The sequence below is a fragment of the Podarcis filfolensis genome (assembly GCF_964270895.1).
Source record: "Podarcis filfolensis genome assembly, chromosome: 2".
NCBI classification, from domain to species: Eukaryota; Metazoa; Chordata; class Lepidosauria; order Squamata; family Lacertidae; genus Podarcis; species Podarcis filfolensis.
This window is the reverse complement of record NC_139605.1, coordinates 52,864,149-52,886,322: the sequence shown is the minus strand read 5'-3', so window position 1 is coordinate 52,886,322 and position 22,174 is coordinate 52,864,149. Positions and strand designations below refer to the sequence as shown.

The 22,174-nt window shown below is 44.1% G+C and overlaps 1 protein-coding gene across 4 annotated transcripts in view; it reads right to left on the bottom strand.

Annotated features, from left to right (window-relative positions):
- Positions 1-22,174, bottom strand: part of CACNA2D2 (calcium voltage-gated channel auxiliary subunit alpha2delta 2) — a 513,451-nt gene that overhangs the window by 104,845 nt on the left and 386,432 nt on the right. For all 4 annotated transcript variants that reach the window (XM_083603285.1, XM_083603286.1, XM_083603287.1 and 1 more), the window contains 2 exons: positions 14,832-14,963; positions 13,782-13,839 (listed from right to left, as the gene is read on the bottom strand). In XM_083603285.1, coding sequence (XP_083459411.1) covers positions 13,782-13,839; positions 14,832-14,963 — 190 coding nt within the window. The remainder of the gene's footprint in view (positions 1-13,781; positions 13,840-14,831; positions 14,964-22,174) is intronic.

Here is a 22,174-nt window from a genome sequence, read left to right as displayed (position 1 = left end):
ATGAATATTTTTCTTATTATGTAACCATGAGTATAGTTCAGTCGCAGGTAAAGCCTGTGGCATTTGAAAAAAACCCCACACGTAATGTAAAAATGATTTGATCATTTAATTGCTATGTTAACATTTGGCAGATAAATCCATGTATTTCTTTTAATAACAATCTATCAGCTCTAACTCCGAAACACACATTTTCTATAATACCTGTGAAGTTAATTCAATAAATGTACTTGCTGGGGTTTTTTGTGGTCAGAGATTGACATGTTCTCTACATCTATAAAATATTACTGTGAAATCAAAGTTATACATAATGTACAATAAAGTGTCTGTGAGATTATTAAACTACAGGCTTTGTTTTCCATCACGAAACATTCAGATTCTTCAGAGATGACAAAAAGAAATGCACTACTGAAGTACATCTAATGTTAGTACAGTGGTACCTCGGGTTACATACGCTTCAGGTTACAGACTCCGCTAACCCAGAAATAGTACCTCAGGTTAAGTACTTTGCTTCAGGATGAGAACCTCCTGCATGGTAACCTCCTGCATTCAATGCCCTGGCAGTCTGCAGAAAGCATTCAGGAAATTCGCAGAAATGAAGGGAAAGGGAGGAGAAGCATTTTGCTTCAACAAGGCCAATCTTTAACATGGCACACCTATTAAGACCAGCATACAGCATGTGAGCAAATTATGCAGAAATGGATACTGGGTTCATCATCCTAGTACTTCCAGAACTTCATCCTGACAATTGAAATCAGAATGAAGTATGCTGCACTGATTCTAATCAGGCTTGCACGACTTGTGACCTGCCAAGCTAAATGCAGCCCATGAACAATATATTATGGTCTGCTGGGTACATGGCAGCCCCCACCCTCTTTTGTACCTACAATCAAGCATCAAAAACAGAAGGTTTACAGAGTCTCCGGTGCATTGCCGTACATAGATGGTCAGCTGTGTTCAGCTTGGTGGGGAACAAAGTATGCAGGCATGTTCTAGCATGAAGTACCCCTCCATGAATTGCATAATTAAACTATGGAATTCACTCCACAATGCATCATGATAGCCATCAACATGGATGCCTTTAAAATAGGAATAAGCAAAGAGGAGAATGAGGTTGTCAGAGGCAGCATGGTTCTGAATACCAGCTGCTGGAAACCACAGGAGGGGAGAGTGTTCTTGTGTCCAGGTTCTGTTTGAGGGTTTCCCATAGACAGCTGGTTGACCACCGTGAGAACAGGATGCTGGGCCATTGGCTGGATCCAGCAGGGGACTTCTTACATTCTAGATACAAGGCACCAGTTAGAAGAAGAGTGTTGTTCTATGGTCATTCTTCTGGCTGAAGAGAAGCCCATTCAAGGCCCATACAACTGGTTCTGAAGCAGTGCCACAGGCACATGAGGCAGAAGATTTAGCTGAATCAGAGGTAGGCCTTGGGGATTTCATTAATGGTCCCCAAGCTTTATCCCAAGAATTTGAGCAGAGAGAGAGAGGGAAAAGCAATGTATTCTGACCACAAACTTCTAGAGCAGGGCGAGGCATGAGCTATGAGGGCAGAGCATTCAATATGATTAACGTAAGTGTATATTGTTATAGCCAATGTTTTAATAATTACAGACACACAAATAAAGAACATATATGAACCAGATAAAGCAAGCAAAGGAGAAGAAGGGAAAGTGGAGATTGAGCCAAAGTATTCCTCAAAAGCTTTTCTCCGTGGAACTTTGAGGGGAGTCCTGAGAGGTGAATTGGTGTTGGTGGGGTGGGAATGTACTTGGTGTGGTGTTGAAGGGGAAACATCTGCTCCCTCAAAACAATGTACCAAAATGGCATTTGATCATGACGTAACACCATTCAGAGGAAGTATTGTGGGAAACAGTGCTGCAAACTCTGCTACAGCAAAAAAGAAAAGCAAAAGTAAAAAAAAAGGAAGGAAGGAAGGAAGGAAGGAAGGAAGGAAGGAAAGATGGAGAGGGGAAACCTCTGTTGTCACTTTTCAATGATGCACTTCACCTTTCTGAAAATTTCATTGTTTCCTCCTGCCCCCTCTGTAAAATGCAGAGAATGTTTTCCCTGCCCCTCCTTTAGTGACCTGCACCTGGGCCTATGAAAGTGAGAGGGTATTTTTGGCTCAGCTCTCCAAAGACACCGATAGTGACCTGACTGCCACTCAACACTGTGTCAGCTTAACGAGTTCTAAATGCAAAACTCTTCCATAATCACAATCCCTTTTTAGTAGCGGTGATTGTGCTGACACAGGCGTATATGTTATGATTTTATTCCCCCAACCCCTGATGCTTTCAAAGGCCAAACCTGATTAGGATATTTTTAGCAATTGGTAGGAGAAAAGAGCACCTTCCTTTGTAAACAGCAAATGAAATCTTTTAAAATGACATCCATTTTTAAAACAGTGTACATTAAATCTGCCTATATGTTATGGTTTTTCCTTGTTTGTTTTGACCTTTTCCCCATTTTGTTATGTCATGTGAAAATATGGAAATGAATACACATACAAACATGAGAGACCTGAGTTCAACCAAGAGTCTCACTGACCCACTTTGCACCAGTAATTAGTTTCTAAGTCTAACCCTGGGGTCCCCAGAGGGTACCATGGCATTAACCCTTTGGCACTCAACATGGTCTTTCAATGTTGGTGACAAAGTGTTGCCTGCTGTGTTTTAGTTGGGTTTCTTTGGTGTGTGTGTTTGTAGGTGTTTGCCCTGTTTTTTTGGGGGTGGTTCTGAGCATCAACAGTTTTTCTACTGTGAAATGGGTGGTCCCCAATCTAGTTTCTTAGATTTCTATCCATGTCCACTGGGCCATAAAAAGGTTGAGAACCCCTTGCCTAAGCTATCTATGATGGCAAGCTATGTGGAAAAAGCTGTTGTGTGAATTGGAGCCCTATGCACACACATGTTCCGGGCTTTATCTATATATAAAAGTGTAAACTATTTAGGAACTTGCCTGGGGTTTTATGGTGTGTGTGTGTGTGTGTGTGTGTGTGTGTGTGTATTTCTGTAGTGAGGACAATGTATTGTGAGCAGTTCTGCTGTGAAATGTCGTGAACAATATAAAAATTAACTATTATTTTTAACGATAGGGGAATTAACTATAGGGGAACCAGCTTACTCAGATAATAGTTATTGATTCTCACTCCCTCACTATTCAATTTTATTGTGTTTTTCCAGCATAACCTCACACTCAAGTTTTCCCAAAATGGATGTCTCTCACTGCTGCCACCAGACTGGGCACCCACCTGAAGTCACTTTGCTGAGGGCCACCTCAAAACCAGAGCCGTGACTGGGTGATAGTAAGAAGAGTTAGTATAATAATGGAACACCATGAGCAGGCCCTAAGGAACCAATAAAGGTGGATGGGGTTGGGAAGATTAATAGGAAGCAGGATGGGGAGAATACAGCAGCATGGCCACTTGTTAGCCAAGTTATTAGTATATATCTTTTCCACATGCTAACAATGTGGCCTGATTTCTGCTCCAAAGAACAACGTGGGACCATCATTCTACTGAGCTCCATTTAAAAGGCTGCTCCAGTTTCCACACACGTTGTAGCCTGTCTGGTAGATTTCCTTTCAGCTGATCCTGTAACATGCTCTCCAGCTTAACCACTTCCTCAGGGTAATAAGGGGTGAATGTGTGCAAATTCAGTGGAGTGGGGTGACAATCAGGAACAGTGGCTCTAGGGGACACATTTTTCCTTTTGATGCTCAAAAGTAACTGACAGTCCAAGAATGTGTATTCTTTTTCACACTCTCTGGTTCGCTCTTACACTCAGCTCATCCCTCTTTCTACAGCTTCCTCGTTTTTACGTGACAGAAGACACCCTCTGGAAAGTTGCTCATGGACCGAGAAGCATACAGTAGTACTGCTTGCCTGCCAAGCTGAGTTACCTTCCATTAGAGCACTCTCCATCAGAGTGCAGAAATGCATGGAGACGGAGGAAAAAACCCAGCCAGAAATGGCACACAACATGCACAAAGCAATGTGTGCACAGAAAGTCAAAGGGAGGATTTTGACGTCACGCTAAGGCGATCATTCCATCAGGACAAGCATTTCAGCTTTCTAGATGGAATGGTCCCCACTTTCCTTGCCCCCAGTACTTTTTCAGGGGTTTTACTGACTTGATGCTTAGCCAGTTTGGGGGGGGGGAGCATCATGCAAGTGGAAGTCATTCTGCTGGGCTTCCTCCATTGATAAGACTCACTAGTTGAATTCCTCCTAAAATATGTGGAACATACTCAAAGCTACACTGAGAGTCAGACTAGACAAGGGATAGAGCAATCTGTAAGATCTCCAATGTTTCTTCCTTAGTCTAAAGCAACTGGCAGGAGGCTGAGTTGATCAGGGAAGCTGCACTAGGGGACCAAGTGTCAGTTTTCTGATCTAAATCATTCCTGAATCTACTATTTGCCATATGGGAAAAAATATTGTTTGGTTGGTACCACTAGATACTAGCAATACTTAAATATTCTCTCTTTAGCTGTCAGTTGGAGCAACTGGCAATTTAGGTTTCATCCAGATTGACGTTTGCTCCAATTTAGCACTAAAGAGTGGGTTTTCCCTGGGAAAGGAGTGGGGCAAAGGGAAAACCACCCAGACCCATACCTAGAAAGTGCACGTGAAGTGAAAAACCGCTTGGAGCTGTGCTTTTTTAGGCATGGGAAGTGTGGCCGAGCCCATTCTCTTCAACTTGGCAGCAATGAGATATATGTTGGAACATCACTCCTAAATCCACTGGACATCTCAGGGTGTTCACCAGGCTAGCTGTCAGAGACCATGCTGAGGAGGGCTGCACTGAGAAAGAATAGTGGGAGCCACCCCCTCCTCTTGATCCTGATCCTGAATCTTCCCAGGAGCAGGAGGACAGTATAGATTTGGAACAGTGGTTTGCAGAAGGGCATAGTTCAGAAAGCAGAAGCTGAGAAATACTGGAAAGGGAACAGCTAGCAGAAGAAATACTAGAAGAGAGAGAGAGTTAACAGATTCACTCTCTGGATAGTATTCACCCTCCTTCTCCAAAGTCATGGAGAGCTCAGAAAGTGTCAGAACAGAAAGCGCAGAGGTTACAAACTCAGATTACAAAATGTAGGAGTGACATAGATTAATAGGGATGGAGGGGGTAGTGACCCTTAATTGGGAGCATCGCCATTCTAGGAGATGTGTTCTTTGTTCTCTCACTGCAATTATTAAAGATTCTAACTGGCAAGATGTTACTTTCGTTTGATCCTTTGTTTACTGCCATGGGAGGAAGCCAATTTCCCGAAGCCTGACAGTAGCCTAACTTACCAACTTAGTTACTTTCAACACCTGACAGCTATGACCACAGGTAAAGTCAATTAAATCAAATAAACTTTATTCACACCATTCATATAATATGGACTAGGTGAGAACAAGGCTATCTTATAGCCAGTTCTTAGAAGCCCCCTCCCCCTCCCAAATCTGCTCAGTTTCTAATGGAGTGACTGGCTAATCCCATACTTCCTACAGGGCAGGTGGGTGAGTTGCCACACCTGAGCTGAAGAGACTTCCTTTAGAGTGGTGCCACCTTATGAACATGTGCATCTTTTTGACCACATGCTGAGCGTTGGTGACACACACAGGGCCACATTTCCACATGTCTTCATCTTTGCAAAGAGGAAGGAGGAGGACAAATGGACTTCCTCCTAATATTTGGAAGAGCGTCAGTGTCATGAATATTCAGAAATGAATATTGAGAAATGCTAGAAGCAAGGGAGAAGAGTAGCTTTGAGGGACAGGTGGTACCCACCCTTGCAGTGCTTAGTCTATTACTATGTGTTATTTATTTCCTAGGAACTACAGTTGCCTGAGCACTGACCATCAATAGTTCATTTATTAATTTCATAACATTTCTATACTGCTTGACTGTAGAAAACCCCAAAGAGGTTTACAAAAAGACAATAAAATCAAGAAAAATTTACAACCCTCCTTTAAAACATACAAAAGTTAAAATACTTTAAAAGGGATTAAAATTACCTCATTTACTTATTATCTAATGTGAGTGCATTAGAGGAGGGTTAGGGTAAGGAAAACTCCACTTAGCTGTGTTAAAAATTCATTACGCTGTTAAATTATAAGTAAAGCTTGAGACATAACTGGCTGATGTTTCCTCCGATGTCTACACAGAGCCTGATCCCTCCTTCAAAGAAGCTAGAGGGAGATTTGGTGGCACTGGCTGGCTCAAACAGGATCAGTCCCAGCATGAATTAATTAGTGCTTAATTACTGTCAATTACTCAGCATTACTGGGAATTGCTTGCAAATGGACAGCCTTTGATTGCTAATCCCAATTACTAATGTTATCTAATTGGGAGTGATTATATTTTCTTTCGGTGTGATGCGGGGCTTTATGCTTCATGTGCGGCAAAGAAACACATTGCACTCTCTTCATGTATATGAAACAGACCTCCCCACCATGCCTTCCCTGTGTTTGTCCCCTTCTGGGACCAGACTGCAGTGCCACAGACCATGTGGGAATTCATCTAGAATCATAGAAGCAAAGGCTGCCCGAGGTTTTTGACGTAGCCCCAAAGGACATGTGTAACCTGGGCTGCTTTCATGGTAGAAGAATAGCGACCCTGAGACAATGTATGGCCTTCATGCAGCTGCCTGATTGCATGGAAACCTCTGCACCACCTTTGCATGATTTCTTTCCTTCATTTTTCTGAGGGAGAGAAATTCCATTAGCAGGGCTTCTGCATGATCAGGCAGTTTGTGTGGAGGCCTGGCTCATACTGCTTAACGAAGATGAAGGGGGGTGGGGGTGGCAGCAAGCAACTCCTTCATCATGCGAATGCTCTAGGAAATGTTTGATCTGGAGAAATAATTTGTCCTGCCTGTTGAATTTAAGCAAGAAAAAGAACAATGGCAACACCTGAAACCAGGAGTTCAAAGCTATGTTTATAATTTTGTATAAAAGGATGTTCCCAAGTTATTATAACGGACAGACACAGCACTGACACCAAATGTCCTCCTGCCCAGATTAGAGATGGAAGTTAGGATATCAGCACAGCAAGTCTGGCTTGGAGAGACCAACTCTGTTTCTGGTACTGCCGTAATTTAACTCTGCCCTGCCCTGTAACATTAGGCTGATTCTGGAGTTAGCAGAATTGGCTCTTCTGTTGTATCTGGGGAAGATAAAACCAGATGAAAAATAAATGTAGTTTAAACAGGAACAGAAAAACTGGATTATGTTCCCCTGTGTGTATATTATGCTTCAGGGGAAGAGGAAGTTATTTCTGTCTTATTTACCACAGAGAACCTCCATTAAACAGCGCAAAGGAATTAAGGTTGTCCACATCAGATCAGACCTTAATTCAGTTTCATGTGACTGAGCCAATCCCATTTCAATTAGAGACAGATCCAGATCATTTTGCACTCTATCAAATCCATAAATCTGATGTTGTGTGACTTCTCCTTGCTGTTATCCCAGCGTCACTGGTGTGAAAATATACAATGCACTAGAAATATTTCTGCTTAAAACGCTTAAGACTGTAAATAAGTCACACAGTAGGCTAGCACCAGAATGTGTAGAGTGTTGACGGTTGGCCAGAGATTGCAGAGAACGAGAGTGAGCCCAACCTCTGGGGTTGGTGGTATATGACAGAATCGTAGAATTTTAGAGTTGGAAGGGTCCGTGAGGATCATCTAGTCCAACCCCATGCAATGCAGGAATATAAGGTAAGAAGGTTAGGACAGCAGGCAGGGAGAGAAACTTGATTATTAATGATAACTAACACCACTTGAAACAGGAGCTGAGAATGAGGTTAGGGGCAGGGTGGCAGCTGTCTGCTGCTGGTTTGTTACTGTCCCTTTTGCTCTTATGGCCCAGCTAATCCCGGTCCACCGAGATTCAATGAAGGCCTTAGTATCATAATGGAATGCAAGGCCTGTCAGTCTTCTCTCTGCTCTATCCCTAATAACTTGAGGAAAGTTAATAATTAATGTGGAACACTCATCAACAATTAACCAGAGTGGCAGAGTCATTAATTTTCTGACAAAGGAAGTCCAATCACTGCAAGCACTCAACGCTATTTGTCAAGGAGGTGACACAGCATGGCTTAAAGTAAAATTGCCCGTTTGGTCAGCTGATGTCTGGGATTGTAAGACAAGTGAATATACAGTGAAAATAAACAGTTGAATAATTGTTTTCTGTTTTTGCTGGTGCCTATTATTTGTAAATTTATGTATCATTTCACATGCGCTCTCCGCTCAAGACAAATCCATTTACACAACTCCCCCCTCCCCACTGTTCACACGCTCTTGGTCCATTCACACATCATTCATGCAACAATGTGATTCACACATCCCATTCACACGCTCAGTAGAAAAGAGGTCCTAAGAGCCCTTCCTTGATTTTCCACACAGGATGAGGTTGCCAGAGATCCCATGAGAGTAGCCTGCAGCTGCACAATAAATCTGAACCAAGCCATATTCTACTTGGTCTCAAAGTCAAATAATCACCTCAGCCCCGTACTTATTTTTTCCTTCAACCAATAACTATGTACACCCCCTCCCCTAGAGAAGCTGAGCAACAGGATGTGGCAGAGAAAATGATCTGCTGTCTCCTAGAACCTGTTTTGCGGCACCTCCAAGGATGGTGTTGATAAAGCTAGCCTTGGCTTAAAATATCTGTGTTGCACTGTGCCAGAGTGGAGGCCTTCAGAACAGAGGCTGCAATATGCCATCTTTGTCAAGGTTCTTTAACAAAATCTGCAGGAAGCTGCCGCTCCACAAATAACTGCATTAGATGTCTTTCTGTTAGAACGGCACATAAAATGAAACAGACCACAGTGAAAGGTAAACTGGGGAGGTATTTATTTATGGCTCCTAGGCAGCAGTTTCTCAGAAAAGGCAATTTCTTTAGTGTGCTCTTAAAAGAAGGAATGTTTTTTTTAAAAGCGGTTTTCACTTTTTAGAAAAGAGGAAGCATCTAGTTTGGTGCCTTACAATGTGTGGTATATGCCAAGTGCTCCATTCATGTGGCTGCCTATAGATCTTCTGCGGTCATTTGTCTTCTAAGCAAATATAAACACAAATGCAGACAAATTACATGTTCACATGCACAAGATACTACTACTACTACTACTACTAATTTATATGCCTCCCATCTGACTGGGCTGCCCCAGCCATTCTGGGTGGCTTCCAACAAATTATATAACTACAGGTGGAAGGTGACAGCCTACCCCATATGACACAGATGGAGAACCTGTGGCCCTCCAGCTGTTGTTGGACTACAACTCACATCATCACTGGCTTTGCTGGCTGGCTGGGGTGGATGGGAGTTGGTGTCTAGCAACATCTGGGAAGGCCATGGGTTTCCCATCCTTGTAATAGGGCCTAGCCCACATTTCCTTATGGAGAGTAGTTATGAGAGATTCCTGCTCAAGACCACAGATATTTATGGCTGGTCAAGGCCTGCAGTGCTGGGACAGATGTTCTACAGGTCCAAGAACTTGGGGTACTCATTTATTTATTTACATCCCAGTGCAGGACTCATGGAGGCTCGCAGCATGAACGAAAAGCAGATATAGTTTTTAAAAACCCACACTGATCAGTTATATTTGTTAAACAAACAAACGAACAAACAAACAAGTTACCATCTCTTAAACAGCACTGAATCAAAACACCAAAACATTTAAAAGCATAGCAAGAGGAAAACAACAACAACAACAACAATCCCACCAGTAAAATATCCTGCCACAACAACCAGTTAGAGGCCCAAGGTCTGTCTACAGAAAGTTAGTTGCCTGATGGTAAAGGGAAAGCGGGACGCGGGTGGCACTGTGGTCTAAACCACAGAGCCTAGGGCTTGCCGATCAGAAGGTCGGCAGTTCAAATCCCTACGACGGGGTGAGCTCCCGTTGCCAGGTCCCTGCTCCTGCCAACCTAGCAGTTTGAAAGCACATCAAAGTGCAAGTAGATAAATAGGTACCGCTCTGGCGGGAAGGTAAACGGCGTTTCCGTGCACTGCTCTGGTTCGCCAGAAGCGGCTTAGTCATGCTGGCCACATGACTCGGAAGCTGTACACCGGCTCCCACGGCCAATAAAACGAGATAAGCGCTGCAACCCCAGAGTTGGTCGCGACTGGACCTAATGGTCAGGGGTCTCTTTACTCTTTAAAGGGAAAGCAGGGGGGGGCAACCTAGCCTCCTGTGAGAAGGAGTTCCTCAGTCTGGGAGCAGGCACCAAGAAGGCCCTCTCCATAGCTTTCATTGGAGCTTAAATGGAATGAAGCTAAGCTGTTTCAAAAACTCAGATCCATCTCTTTTGAGTGGCAGGTGCAAAGATCCACCTGCTAAAAGAAAACATTTTCTTCATAGGTGATGTGCAGAAGAACCAAAATAAGTCCCTTCTTGAGACCTCTCTGCCAGGTGCCTGTGCTTTCAACTCTACCACCATGCAGTTGCATTAATGCATGTGCAGAATGGAAAAGATCAGACCCACATTGCACACACAGAGAGAGCCTTATCCATCCTGCAGGCAGCCCTGTGGCGACTGTGCTTTGTCCGTCTCCCGATAAGCGGGGACCTGAAGTTTAAAGGACAGACTTGAAAGGAGCTGCTGCTGTTTATGTATATGAAGGCTAAAGGGAAAAAAGAAAACTGCCTCCGACTCAGATATTTTCTCTCTCTTTGTTGCCCAGCCAGGGCTTCCTGCTCAAGATCCCCCATTCCCACCCCACTGTCTCTGCGTGGCTGGTAAATACTTGTTTGAACTTGTTTGAGCAGCCTTTTGGGCGAGAGAAAATGCTGGCAACAAAAGGAATGTCATTCACTCCATGGGAAAAAGAGAGAGAAAGACCCGTCTAGGACATGGGCAAAATCAATGTAAAATAAGAACAATGTTTACCTACAATCTAAAAGTAGCATGCTACAAAACAAAGGCACCGTAATTTCTATTCCACCCCCCGGTGTATGTTAAGAGCGTGCGCACACATGAATATTCTGTACGAACCAAAGCCATACCTGTTCTGCTCATATACAAGAGCTCCAAAATAAATGGAGGAAAATTAAATCCTAAGCACCCTGCACTTGCACAGGCGTAATTAGTGCTGCCAAGCTAGTGCCTTTTACCTGGGCTAATCGTAACTGATTCAATCATGCTTAACTTGGTGTGTGGCTAAATTGACGCTTGCAGCTTTCACTTAAATGTAGTCTGTCGCCGTGTGCCACATTTATCTTCCTGTCCTTCTGGCTCTGCTCCTTGAGAGTTATTTGTTTTTCCTTTTCCATTTCTCTCTCTCCTCCCTCCCCCTTACAGAAGATGAGAGCCCTACCTAAAGCTGTCTGTGAATAAGGGCTAAATTTACAATTGCAACTTCAGTGGGGAGGGCGGAAGAACCCTGCCCCATTTATCTGTATCTAAGGTTATAATCTATCTATCTAACCCCCTCTGCCTCTCCTCTCCAAAGATATACAAAGGGAGGGAGGGGGAGGAAGCTGATGAGAACCGCAGCTTGGATGCCTCTGCCTGTGTTATTGTATCCATTTTCCAATGGCAACGATGTGTGAAATGAAAATTGGACAGAGCTGGCTGCTCACAGACCTGGAATTTCATACAGACTAGTTGAGGGAAGGAGGGAGCAGAGACACAGAGAAGATATCGGAGATGGGAGGGAAAGGGAGAGCCTGCTGGATGGCTCCATGCACCCATGGTCTGGGTAAATCCCGCTCCAGTTTAATAGACCCTCGTAGTGGCAGTGCTGAACATACTGTGCTCATTTACATTTCATTACTCAGAACGCTCTGTTAGTTTCTGGTAGCTGAGACAATTTACAGGGGCAGAAAGGTTGAAGACAAACTTGAAGGCACTCAGGAGTTATCCCCTCCCCACCCGCAATGCCTTTTGCTAAGCAGAACGCTGAGGCTCTGTGCCACCTCCTGCAAGCACACTTCTAAAGGCCGCCACATAGGATTGAGGTTCTGTGCTCGTATATGGTCTCCACCATTTAACCACCAAGTATGGGATAATCTGCCACCCAGGTGCCACCCAGAGCCAATAGGGTCTGGCCCTTTTCTGAGACAGCTGCTCCAAAGGCCTGTTCAGATGCTCGTTTATTTGCACAACGAATAAATGCACACTTGACGCTCCCTTGTTGAAGGGGATGTAGATGCATTCACTCCAGGTGGCACTTTTAAGGTGAGGAAGATGTTGCACTTTTCTAGCACTTAATGTTGTTGCCGGGAAATGGAATGTGTGGGTTGGGGGAATTACGTGGCCTCAAATAGCTGTCTGCAACACGCAGGCAATCACCTTTAACACAGTAATTGCACAGCAATAACAGCACTAGCTTTGGGTGGGTGCATTACTTTTTTTTTTTTGTGGCTTTCCCCCCTCCGTTCTTTGCTGTTTTGGCATTTCACAAATCAGAGTCCTCATCTGCATCTCTGCCACGAGGTGCTGTGTGTTTCCGCCTTCCCTCCCTTCAAGCGCTTCCAGCATTTCCAGTTCTTTACAGCATTTCCCCTCAGCTCTGCTTACACGTTTTTGCCCAGTGAGAAGAAAATGTCCTTCCATGACAAAGCCTTCTCTCCACTGTGAGTCTATTGCTTCTCCCAGAAGCTGTGCATTCCAATATCACAACTATGGATGAATACTATGCTATTCAGCCCTACCATTAGGCAGAGGGAGAAGGCTGCCTTTGCTGGGAAGCATCAGTGTCAGCTTTCTGAGCCATTCCTCCAGAGCTGGTACCTGAGGGTGGGGTGGGGATTCTTGGTTTTCGCAGGAATGGCTGCTTGACTGTCTTGATCTGCAGGTCCAAAGGAATGCCTGCACAACTAGTCTGATGCAGGGATACTAAAGAAACATGTCAAAAGTGCCAGTTCTAGTGCTTTATTAAAGAAATGTGTAAACTTACCTGCAGTGCCCTGCTGCCCTTATAGGCTCAGGATGGATGCCGAAGCAGCAAGCAGTTCTCATGACTTTCCCACACACAGGAAAGCATTTAAGCATTACTTATACATAAAGCAAGCTATGGAAGCTGGCATCAATAGCCCTTTCCAACTCCCATCCATCTCCCAGAAAAGGGAGTAGCTGACAGTCAGCCAGTATGCGAAGCCGCCCCTCGCCTATGCATCCCAAACCCGCAGATAAATATACCATCAAAGCCAATCAGCATATATCAAAGCAATATATCAAAGCATGTGCGGCCATTCTTGCAGCAATGAACAATTAGTCTCAGGGTTATCTTGACTACCAAGATGGTGTTTACAGGCCTTCCAAAACATTTTTATCATTTGGTTCTACGCACTGCCACCTTTTTCCATAGATGGTCCCTTGGACCAAGTGAGCAGGCTGAGAGAATTCTAGCCTGGACCGTGCAATTCAGCAGGTATCATGTGTGTGTATGCACTGCTCTGCTGATATGAGTCATGGTGGCTCAGCTGTTCCACTTTGGTTAAGGCTTAACACTGAATACAGTTTGCTAGAGTGAAGCACTTTTAAAGATCAGCTAGCACCAGAGTAAGAGGTGGAAGAACAGGTGCAACTGTAATTTGAAAAACATGCCTGGGTGTAGTCAACTAAGATTTACTCAGAGTAAACCCTTTATAATTAATGGACCTAAATTAGTTATGATCATAAATTTTAATGGGACTATGGTGAGTAAAAGTTAGTTGAATGTGCTTAGGTGTGCTTAACTCTACATTTTTAATGAGAGGCCCCCTGTTATCAACTCTGAGACTATTGTTCCTGTGGTATGCAACCCAGGATCCACCTACTTCAGTGCAACTCTTTTATGCTTCACTTACCAAGGTCTTCGTCGGACATCATACAGGTCAATCTTATTGGGCATCCTCCAAGGAGTGGCTTCAATTGGAAGAGACAATTAGAAGTAACATTAGAAGTAGCACAGCTGATGCCTATACAGGGAAATACAAACAGTGGGGAAGGAAGGCAGCAAAGGGTACATGTGGAAGCCCACCTGCTACAAGTCAATGGCAACAGAGCTGATTATGCAAAAAGTGTTATCAGTGGCTAATTTAGGCTGGTGCAGGTGGTTTCTCTGCATAGGGCACCCAGCTGAGGGGACACAAAATTGAGAAGATCCATAATCAAGAAGATCCATTTAGGGGAGCCAAAATTTGGCCTTGCACAGGGTGCCATATTATCAGCGGCGGAGGAAACTGCTTGGGTGCCTGGGGCGGCATGCCCAGGGGCAGGGTGAGCCTCCCATAGGGGTGGGGTGCACTGCGGGGGCCTCTGGAGTCTGTCTGCCTCTTCCCACTCAGCCGCCCTACAGTTGGGGGGGGGGAGGCAGCGGGCAGACCATTTGGGCAGTGCGGAGCCTGCACGTGCCCAAGCCACCATGTCTCTCTCAGGACCCCCGCACCCCCCTTCCTCTGCCCCTGCATATTATGAAAGATTACCAAAGTCCGCCCCTGGTGTTATCTGGCAACAAGAAACAATACTACAGCCAGTGAGTATGAATTCATATGGGTGCTATTAAGGAGAGGGGTACATGCAGTTGTAGGGGCAGAGGATTGTGGTCCACAAATCACACTAATCACGTCTAGCCATTGGCTCATATTGTGAAATCCTGGATGGAATGGGAAGACAGGAAAGGAAGGGATGTGTAGCTATCACTAGCCTCCATCTTAAGCAGCTCCTGTTAGTACTGAACCCAATAATGAAATCCAAACAGGACTAATATTCAAGGACAAAGACACAATGGGAAAAGCTGTTCCCCCCCACTTCCTCTACTCCAACTACACCAGACACATTACATGTATAATTGTGGTGTCATTGCTCAGGCCCATATCAGTAGGTTTCTTCCTCTTTCACTTTAGAATGTCACAAACCTGGGTAGAAGCGAGTCACGCCTGTGGCACTCCCAAAGACTTGCCATAGCAGAGATGGATCTTCTTTTCGGTTTTCAACGAATACATCCTCCAAGGCATCAGTCCAGTTGAGTTCGTTAAGGATTACTGTGGCTGCAAGAAACAAAAAGAAAACAAGATCAGTGTGCCTAGAATTTGGACACCAAAGGGCAGGTGTATCCCTTCTCTGTAATTTAGAAAGAAAAACACACAAGATGCTTCCACAAAGCTATATGGCCACAGAGGTGCGGAACTTCTTTCTACACAGCCCAATTGATGGAGTTGTTGAGATGGTAATAATTTGCTGAGTTGTTGATAATTCCAGTTGAAGAATTATGATTGACAATGCTCATTATCCCTGATTGTTGGGCTAACTGTCAACAGTCCTTTCACAAGAAGCGGCTGCACAGGAATTGCATCAAGTGTATTCATGACCACACCTTGCCATTACTACCAGTGCTACAACTGCAGTAGTAGGAAGACCAGCCATGTTAATAACTTCATGAGTAACACCTATGAATGTGTCTACATCACTAAACACCATCAAATGTATTTATATGTAGTACTGGGAACTAGCTGATACTTCGGTGTTGGTTTTAATGTGTCACAGGTGGTGTAAATCACGGGTAGGCAAACTAAGGCCTGGGGGCCGGATCCAGGCCAATCACCCTCTAAATCCAGCCCATGGATGGTCCACGAATCAGTGTGTTTTTACATGAGTAGAATGTGTCCTTTTATTTAAAATGCATCTCTGGGTTATTTGTGGGGCATAGGAATTCGTTCATTCTCCCCCCTTCAAAATATAGCCTGGCCCCCCCCCCAAGGTCTGAGGGACAGCAGACCGGCCCCCTGCTGAAAAAGTTTGCTGACCCCTGGTGTAAATCATGACATTATCTGTCCCATCAGATTCAATAAATAGCACAGAAAAATCCCCAAATAGGACTAGAATAAGACTAAATTGACAATATTTTGTCATTTCTTCCTCAAAAATGGAGACAAACCCAGTCCCAGTAGTGTTTACACAATTAGATCAGTGGCAGGGGTTTTTTTTTTTTTTTTTGCCTTCTTTTGCCTTATTTGTAGCATGTGATACACACAGATAAGCAAACGGAACGGTGAACTCCTCGTGCCACTCGCGCCAGTTATTAGGAATATGAACTCAGTTGTACTATTGAGACTGAAGATTAGCTTTGGGTTGTCCCATAGCACCTTGCAGATATGCACACTGTCATACCCTGCTCATGTGAAGCCACTCCACAAATCCACAAGTAAAACATCCACCCTCCCCCTGACTGGATGAAAATTATATTCCAGGCATGAAGAATATCAAAGCCTTCTGAAGAATAAGAGTCAGTGCACCATGAAGTGCATTTGTCCCTCTGGCCACCCACAGCAGATGGGAAATAAATTGCCTGCATCCCCTTTAGGAACCACATCCCAGTTTCTCCCCTCTAAGCCAGTTCCAAAGAGACATTGAATGAAGTGGGGGGGGGGAGAAAGACCCTACTGGGGTTGGTCCCATTCTGCATTCATGGTGGCCCTCGTGTCTAATGCAAAAGCAATTAAGACGCCAGCAAACAGAGGTTTTAAATTATTCAGCTATTAAGGAAAGTGATAAGCTCAGAGCAGCCTGACTCTGTGATTAATCAGCTGGGGCCAGGATTTAAGGAATGTGCAAAAGAACAGGCACTTGGTTACTTGTCGCTGCCAGCCTGTTCTTTCTTTCATTTTTTAAAAAAACCCTCTCTCCCCTCCAACATGCCTCTATTAACAGCACTCAAGGGGAGAAAATCAAGTGGAGAATTTCCTAGAGAGCTGCAGTCAGAGCTGAGGTGGGAGAAGCAGTTTTTTGAGCACAGGTTGGCAAGATGAAAAAGAGGTGTGAGCCCCACCAATCATCATCATTCTAGTCATCCTCTCATATTCATTCTTCGAAGATCACACATTCTTCTGCAGCAGAGGATTTCAGAGCTTTCTGTGAACAATCAGGAAACACACCTGAGGGCAGCTGAGTTTGTGGCATTTCACAGCCAAGAAATCGGGGCATACAGGCAGGCTCTGAGAAGGGCTCAAAGTATCACAGACAAGCACCCCAGCATGCATTAGCAATCGCTAGAGTCATGGTCGATCACTGCAGATGGTGACAGCAGCCACAAAATTAAGAGACGCCTGCTTCTTGGGAGGAAAGCAATGACCAACCTAGACAGCATCTTGCCAACAAAGGTCCGTATAGTAAAAGCTATGGTTTTCCCAGTAGTGATGTATGGAAGTGAGAGCTGGACCATAAAGAAGGCTGATCGCCGAAGAATTGATGCTTTTGAATTATGGTGCTGGAGGAGACTCTTGAGAGACCCATGGACTGCAAGAAGATCAAACCTATCCATTCTGAAGGAAATCAGCCCTGAGTGCTCACTGGAAGGACAGATCGTGAAGCTGAGGCTCCAGTACTTTGGCCACCTCATGAGAAGAGAAGACTCCCTGGAAAAGACCCTGATGTTGGGAAAGATGGAGGGCACAAGGAGAAGGGGACGACAGAGGACAAGATGGTTGGATAGTGTCTTCGAAGCTACAAACATGAGTCTGACCAAACTGCGGGAGGCAGTGGAAGACAGAAGTGCCTGGCGTGCTCTGGTCCATGGGGTCACGAAGAGTCGGACACGACTAAACGACTAAACAACAACAAGAGTCATGGTCAAGGTGATAGATGCAAGACTTATGCTATGACTTCATCAGTTCACACTTAAAGCTCTTTTTTCCAACTACACTTTTGGAAAGGTTCAAAGCACAGGTAAAATAACTCCTTTCCTGCTTCCTGATGCAGTTCCTGTGGGGGAATACTGGAGTTTATTAGGTGTGAGCTCTGGCCTGATTTCCTAGATGTACTCATGTACGTCCAGCCGCTGTATCCATTATTATGCACATGCATTTCTGGAGCTGTAAAGGCATTCCCTTTGCATGCACCTTTGAGATCACACTCCCTAAAGAAGGGGAAATGGCTTTGACTTTCTCTCTTCAGTGCTTGGACGATGACTCAGAAGGGATTTCATAAAGCTAACAACCATGCCAGAATGTTAAAATAAAACATAAGAGATACTCCTTTCTCTAGCTAGTGTCAAAGAGTTTATCTATAGAGCTGTAGTGTGGTGACACATGAACATGGGCAAGCATGCCACACCGTCCAGCTCTGAAGAGGGCTTTAAGCAATGGCTTAAGAACTGCCTTCTAAACAGACAGTGGCAAAAACCACAAACAACACACTGCTGGAGAAATGGAATGAGATGAGTGGGAAACTAATCATTTTTATTTGTATGCAAAGGCAGGCTAAATGGTTATTTCAGGTGTTCTCTAATGCAGCCACTACTTAAGTAACATGCTGTTGTTTCTGAGGTCAATGGAAAAGAAGACAGCACACTTCAAAATGTAGAGCAACTGCCAGCATGGTGGATCAGAGTGTAAAGCCAAGATCAAACGTAGCTAGTTACAACTTGCCAATGTTGTTGCTCAGCTCACTCTGCTCAGCTTCCACTTCAAAGGTGAACTACTGGCTTCATGCCCATCTTTTACTGGTTAAAAAGAAAAAAGTAAAGGATCCCTGGACGGTTAAGTCCAGTCAAAGGCAACTATGGGGTTGCGACACTCATCTCGCTTCAGGCCGAGGGAGCCGCTGTTTGCCCAACAGACAGCTTTCTGGGTCATGTGGCCAGCATGACTAAACCGTTTCTGGCACAATGGAACACTGTAACAGAAACCGGAGTGCACGGAAATGCCATTTACCTTCCCACCACAGCGGTACCTATTTATCTACTTGCACTGGCATGCTTTCAAACTGCTAGGTTGGGAGAAGCTGGGACAGAGCAATGGGAGCTCACCCCTTCGTGCGGATTCGAACCACCGGCCTTCCAACTGGCAAGCTCAAGAGGTTCAGTGGTTTAGACCACAACTAGCTGCTAACAACATGTCTATCATCTCCTGCCTTCTGACTCCTTCCTTGTGCAAAGCAGTATGGCTAATTTTCATTCTACAATTCCATTGTGAGGCAGTGCTATGAACCGGGGGGGGGGGATATGTGTGGAGAGTTCTGATAGCTTGAGGACCATTTGGTATTTTCACATTTATTGCTAGAATAGTTTTAGACTACTCTCAGTTTGGCTGTTTTGCAATCTCCTGCTCTCCTTTCTTTTATGCCCTTAAAGGTTCCAAGGCTGTGTTTATCTCCCAAGCTTGAGCCTGGAATCCTGCTAGAGAAAAGTGGTATGAGGAGTCTTAGGATAAATGTTGCACATGGCCAGGACTTTGCAGTTGCAAATCACTCCTTGATGAGAATGCTTTCAAAGCAGAGAAGCGTCCCTCAGGCTAGTGCTACATGTGGCTGTGTTTTAATGTGTAGTTTATATGTGTAGTTAATTTATATCTATATAATCAGGAAAACTTTACTGAAAAATTAGGGGAGATCATAATTTGTTTCTTACAAATGACATCTCAATTGAAACATGAAAATGCAGCAATTAGAAACTATGTCGTAACTGATCACTTGGGATTCAGAGAATTTTATGTTATCTGAACTATTTTTAGCCCATTCTTCATTGCGAAAAGCAGTTCTTGAATGGGTTACAAAAACATACACCCCCCCCAAGTGTGGGACTGCTTTATTTTTCCATGTCAATTTTAAATATGCAAGAGGAGCAAGTGTGGAAGGTTTGACAAAATTAAACAAGGTTGTCCCCTTCTAGCTAAGAGTCTTCTACCAATAGGTCTATCTCTCCCCCACTCCTTACATGCCTCAAGTTATATAACTTGCCTTCCTTCTCTTAACGTCACGTACCATCCTCCAGTCAACGTAAAAACCCCTTACTTGTCCAACACATGGTATGCGGAAGATCTGATGAGACGCCGCCTGCAGCACTGCAGCGACTGCTGCTATCTTGCGCCCCGGCCCCACAATGCTCAAAAATGCAGAACTGCATATCCCCCCATTTTAATCCAACAGCTACAGTCTTGGTTGACACATCAGATGCTAGACTGATGCTATACAACTGCACATAGTTTTGAGCCATGAACCTAGGAGTGATATTAGACGTTCTTTGCTTGTGTATCAGGCACACATAGAGACAATCTATTGGCTACATCTTTTCCATTTATGGTGAAAATTTCCCTCCAGTGTCTAAATGCCTCCCAGAAAACCTTTTCTCTCCCAAATTTCAAAACAATAATTGAAACAGTAATTCTCTACGGGGAGCTGGCTTCAGTCACCAGGCCCATTATAAAGATGTTGGCAAATGTGACATGAAGGCTGGCAACATCAATCCCACCATGTGGGAATTCCTTGCAGATGACTGCAGTGCCTGAAGACAGTCAGGTTGTGTATCCATAGCAATAGCCAGAGGAGGAATGACCGCTGGGAGGACTGCAGAGAGAAGAAACACCATGGTGTATCTGCAGTAGCACAACCAGACACCTTCATCTGCCCCTGCTGCAACAAAACATGTCTCTCTCTTATCGGTCTCTACAGCCACCATAGAGGCACTGTAACTCTCCCATGGTCTGATTTCACCCCCAAAGGTACACTGCTCAATTGTCTCCTGAGACATATGTATGCCAACCATTTAGATGTACCTTTGATTTTTGTCTGATTCCCAGAGTTTATAATGCTGTTTTTTTACTGAATTAGTTATTCCTTTTAAATTCCTTTTACTTTTACTATTATTAGTTTTTTTTAATGAGCCGTTTTGTGGGTGCTGTATAGGACTGAAAAGCAACATATAAATATTGCTATGAATAAATACCCAGTTTTCCAAACTAAAGATAAAGCTGCAATTTGGCTGATTCAGCACGGAGTAACCTGCAGAAAGACCCACTGGTTTGTTGGCTGGCTGATTAATAAGCACACTGTCCTGTATGATTTGGATTCAGAACAAGGCAGCACCAGCAAGATTATTCTATTTTTTTTCCAGCTTGGACACTGAGTGGGACACAGAGCCCATACAGGAAGAGAAGGCTTTGGGGACCCTGAGGAGATAGGAGCAAATCCGTCCAAGTATAATTCCTTTGGTGATATGAGCTACAGATTCCTAATCTAACTATTAATGAAGAATATGGTGTCATAGAGTTGTTCCAAAAGATACTGACCTCACAGGCTGTTGGTGAAACCATATCAACAATAAAGCAGCTTCCAAACAAAAGCAGCTAGTATCACAGTGAATAATGAAAATGCTCTTAGGGCCAGTCACTTTCAAATGTCAGCGCTGTCAAGAGGATGGATTTATGGAGAGGGTGACAATTGCCCAATGCGATTCTTTCACACAGCTTGCTTGCTGCAGGAGTTTGAGTGCATGAGGTTGAAAGCATCTCATGTAGCGAATAGCATCAATTCTATCTGGCTTCTTTGAAATCTGACACTTGGAGGGCTTAGCCTCTTGGCACAACGGATCCTCCCCTTACTTCAAAGTGGTGGTGGAGCTCTGCAAGCGCATCTTCATTGCACATACATCAGAAGCCTCCATCAGAGCACACACAGAACCTTGGATTGGGGGCAGCCAATCATCAACATCACCATCACCATCATCACCATCATCATGTCATTCTTCTCTCAAAACCCTGAAAAACCCATGTGAAATTGTTTCTTTGACAGCTGGTTAGCAAAAGGACATGCTATTGCATCATGGGTTTTTTTGTTTGTGTGTGTGTGTGTGTGTTTTTTTAGAAACAGCCTATATTTAGCACTTCCAGAAATTCTTCCTGCAGCAGCCTCTCCTCCCTTGAACTTCATTATTCTTGCTACCCTTTGATCAAACCCCTAAGGATCATTACAGACAGATGAATCACACTTCAGATACTTTTACTGAATTCTGCTTCTTTACTCAAATAACTTTATTCTGATTACCACAACAGTTCTGACAATCCTGATGTGCTGGGCATTTTTGCTTTCATGATCAGGATAGTATCAGGGCTACGTTCCTGGTGATACTGTTTGCAGATCTCTCTTTAGGGTTTGGGTTTTTGTTGCACATTGTCGGAAAACATTTTACAATAGTAACAAAGATAAGGTTGATGCCTCCTTATTTGGACTTTTGAATACAAATCTCCAAATTTGATGAGTTGTAGAAGGCCCTCCCATAATGCAGCATAATGCCTATCAAACACCTGGCTGTCACAGCCAAGTGCTAGTTAGAGTCCAGAATCACTCTCAGCTACACAATTACTGAAGCCAAACAGCTAAGCAAGCATTGGGAGAGCAGGTATAAGGTAGGGCAGTGCCGGATTTACGTATAAGCTAAACAAGCTATAGCTTAGGACCCCCAAAAAAATTAAAGGAAAAAAAAATGTAT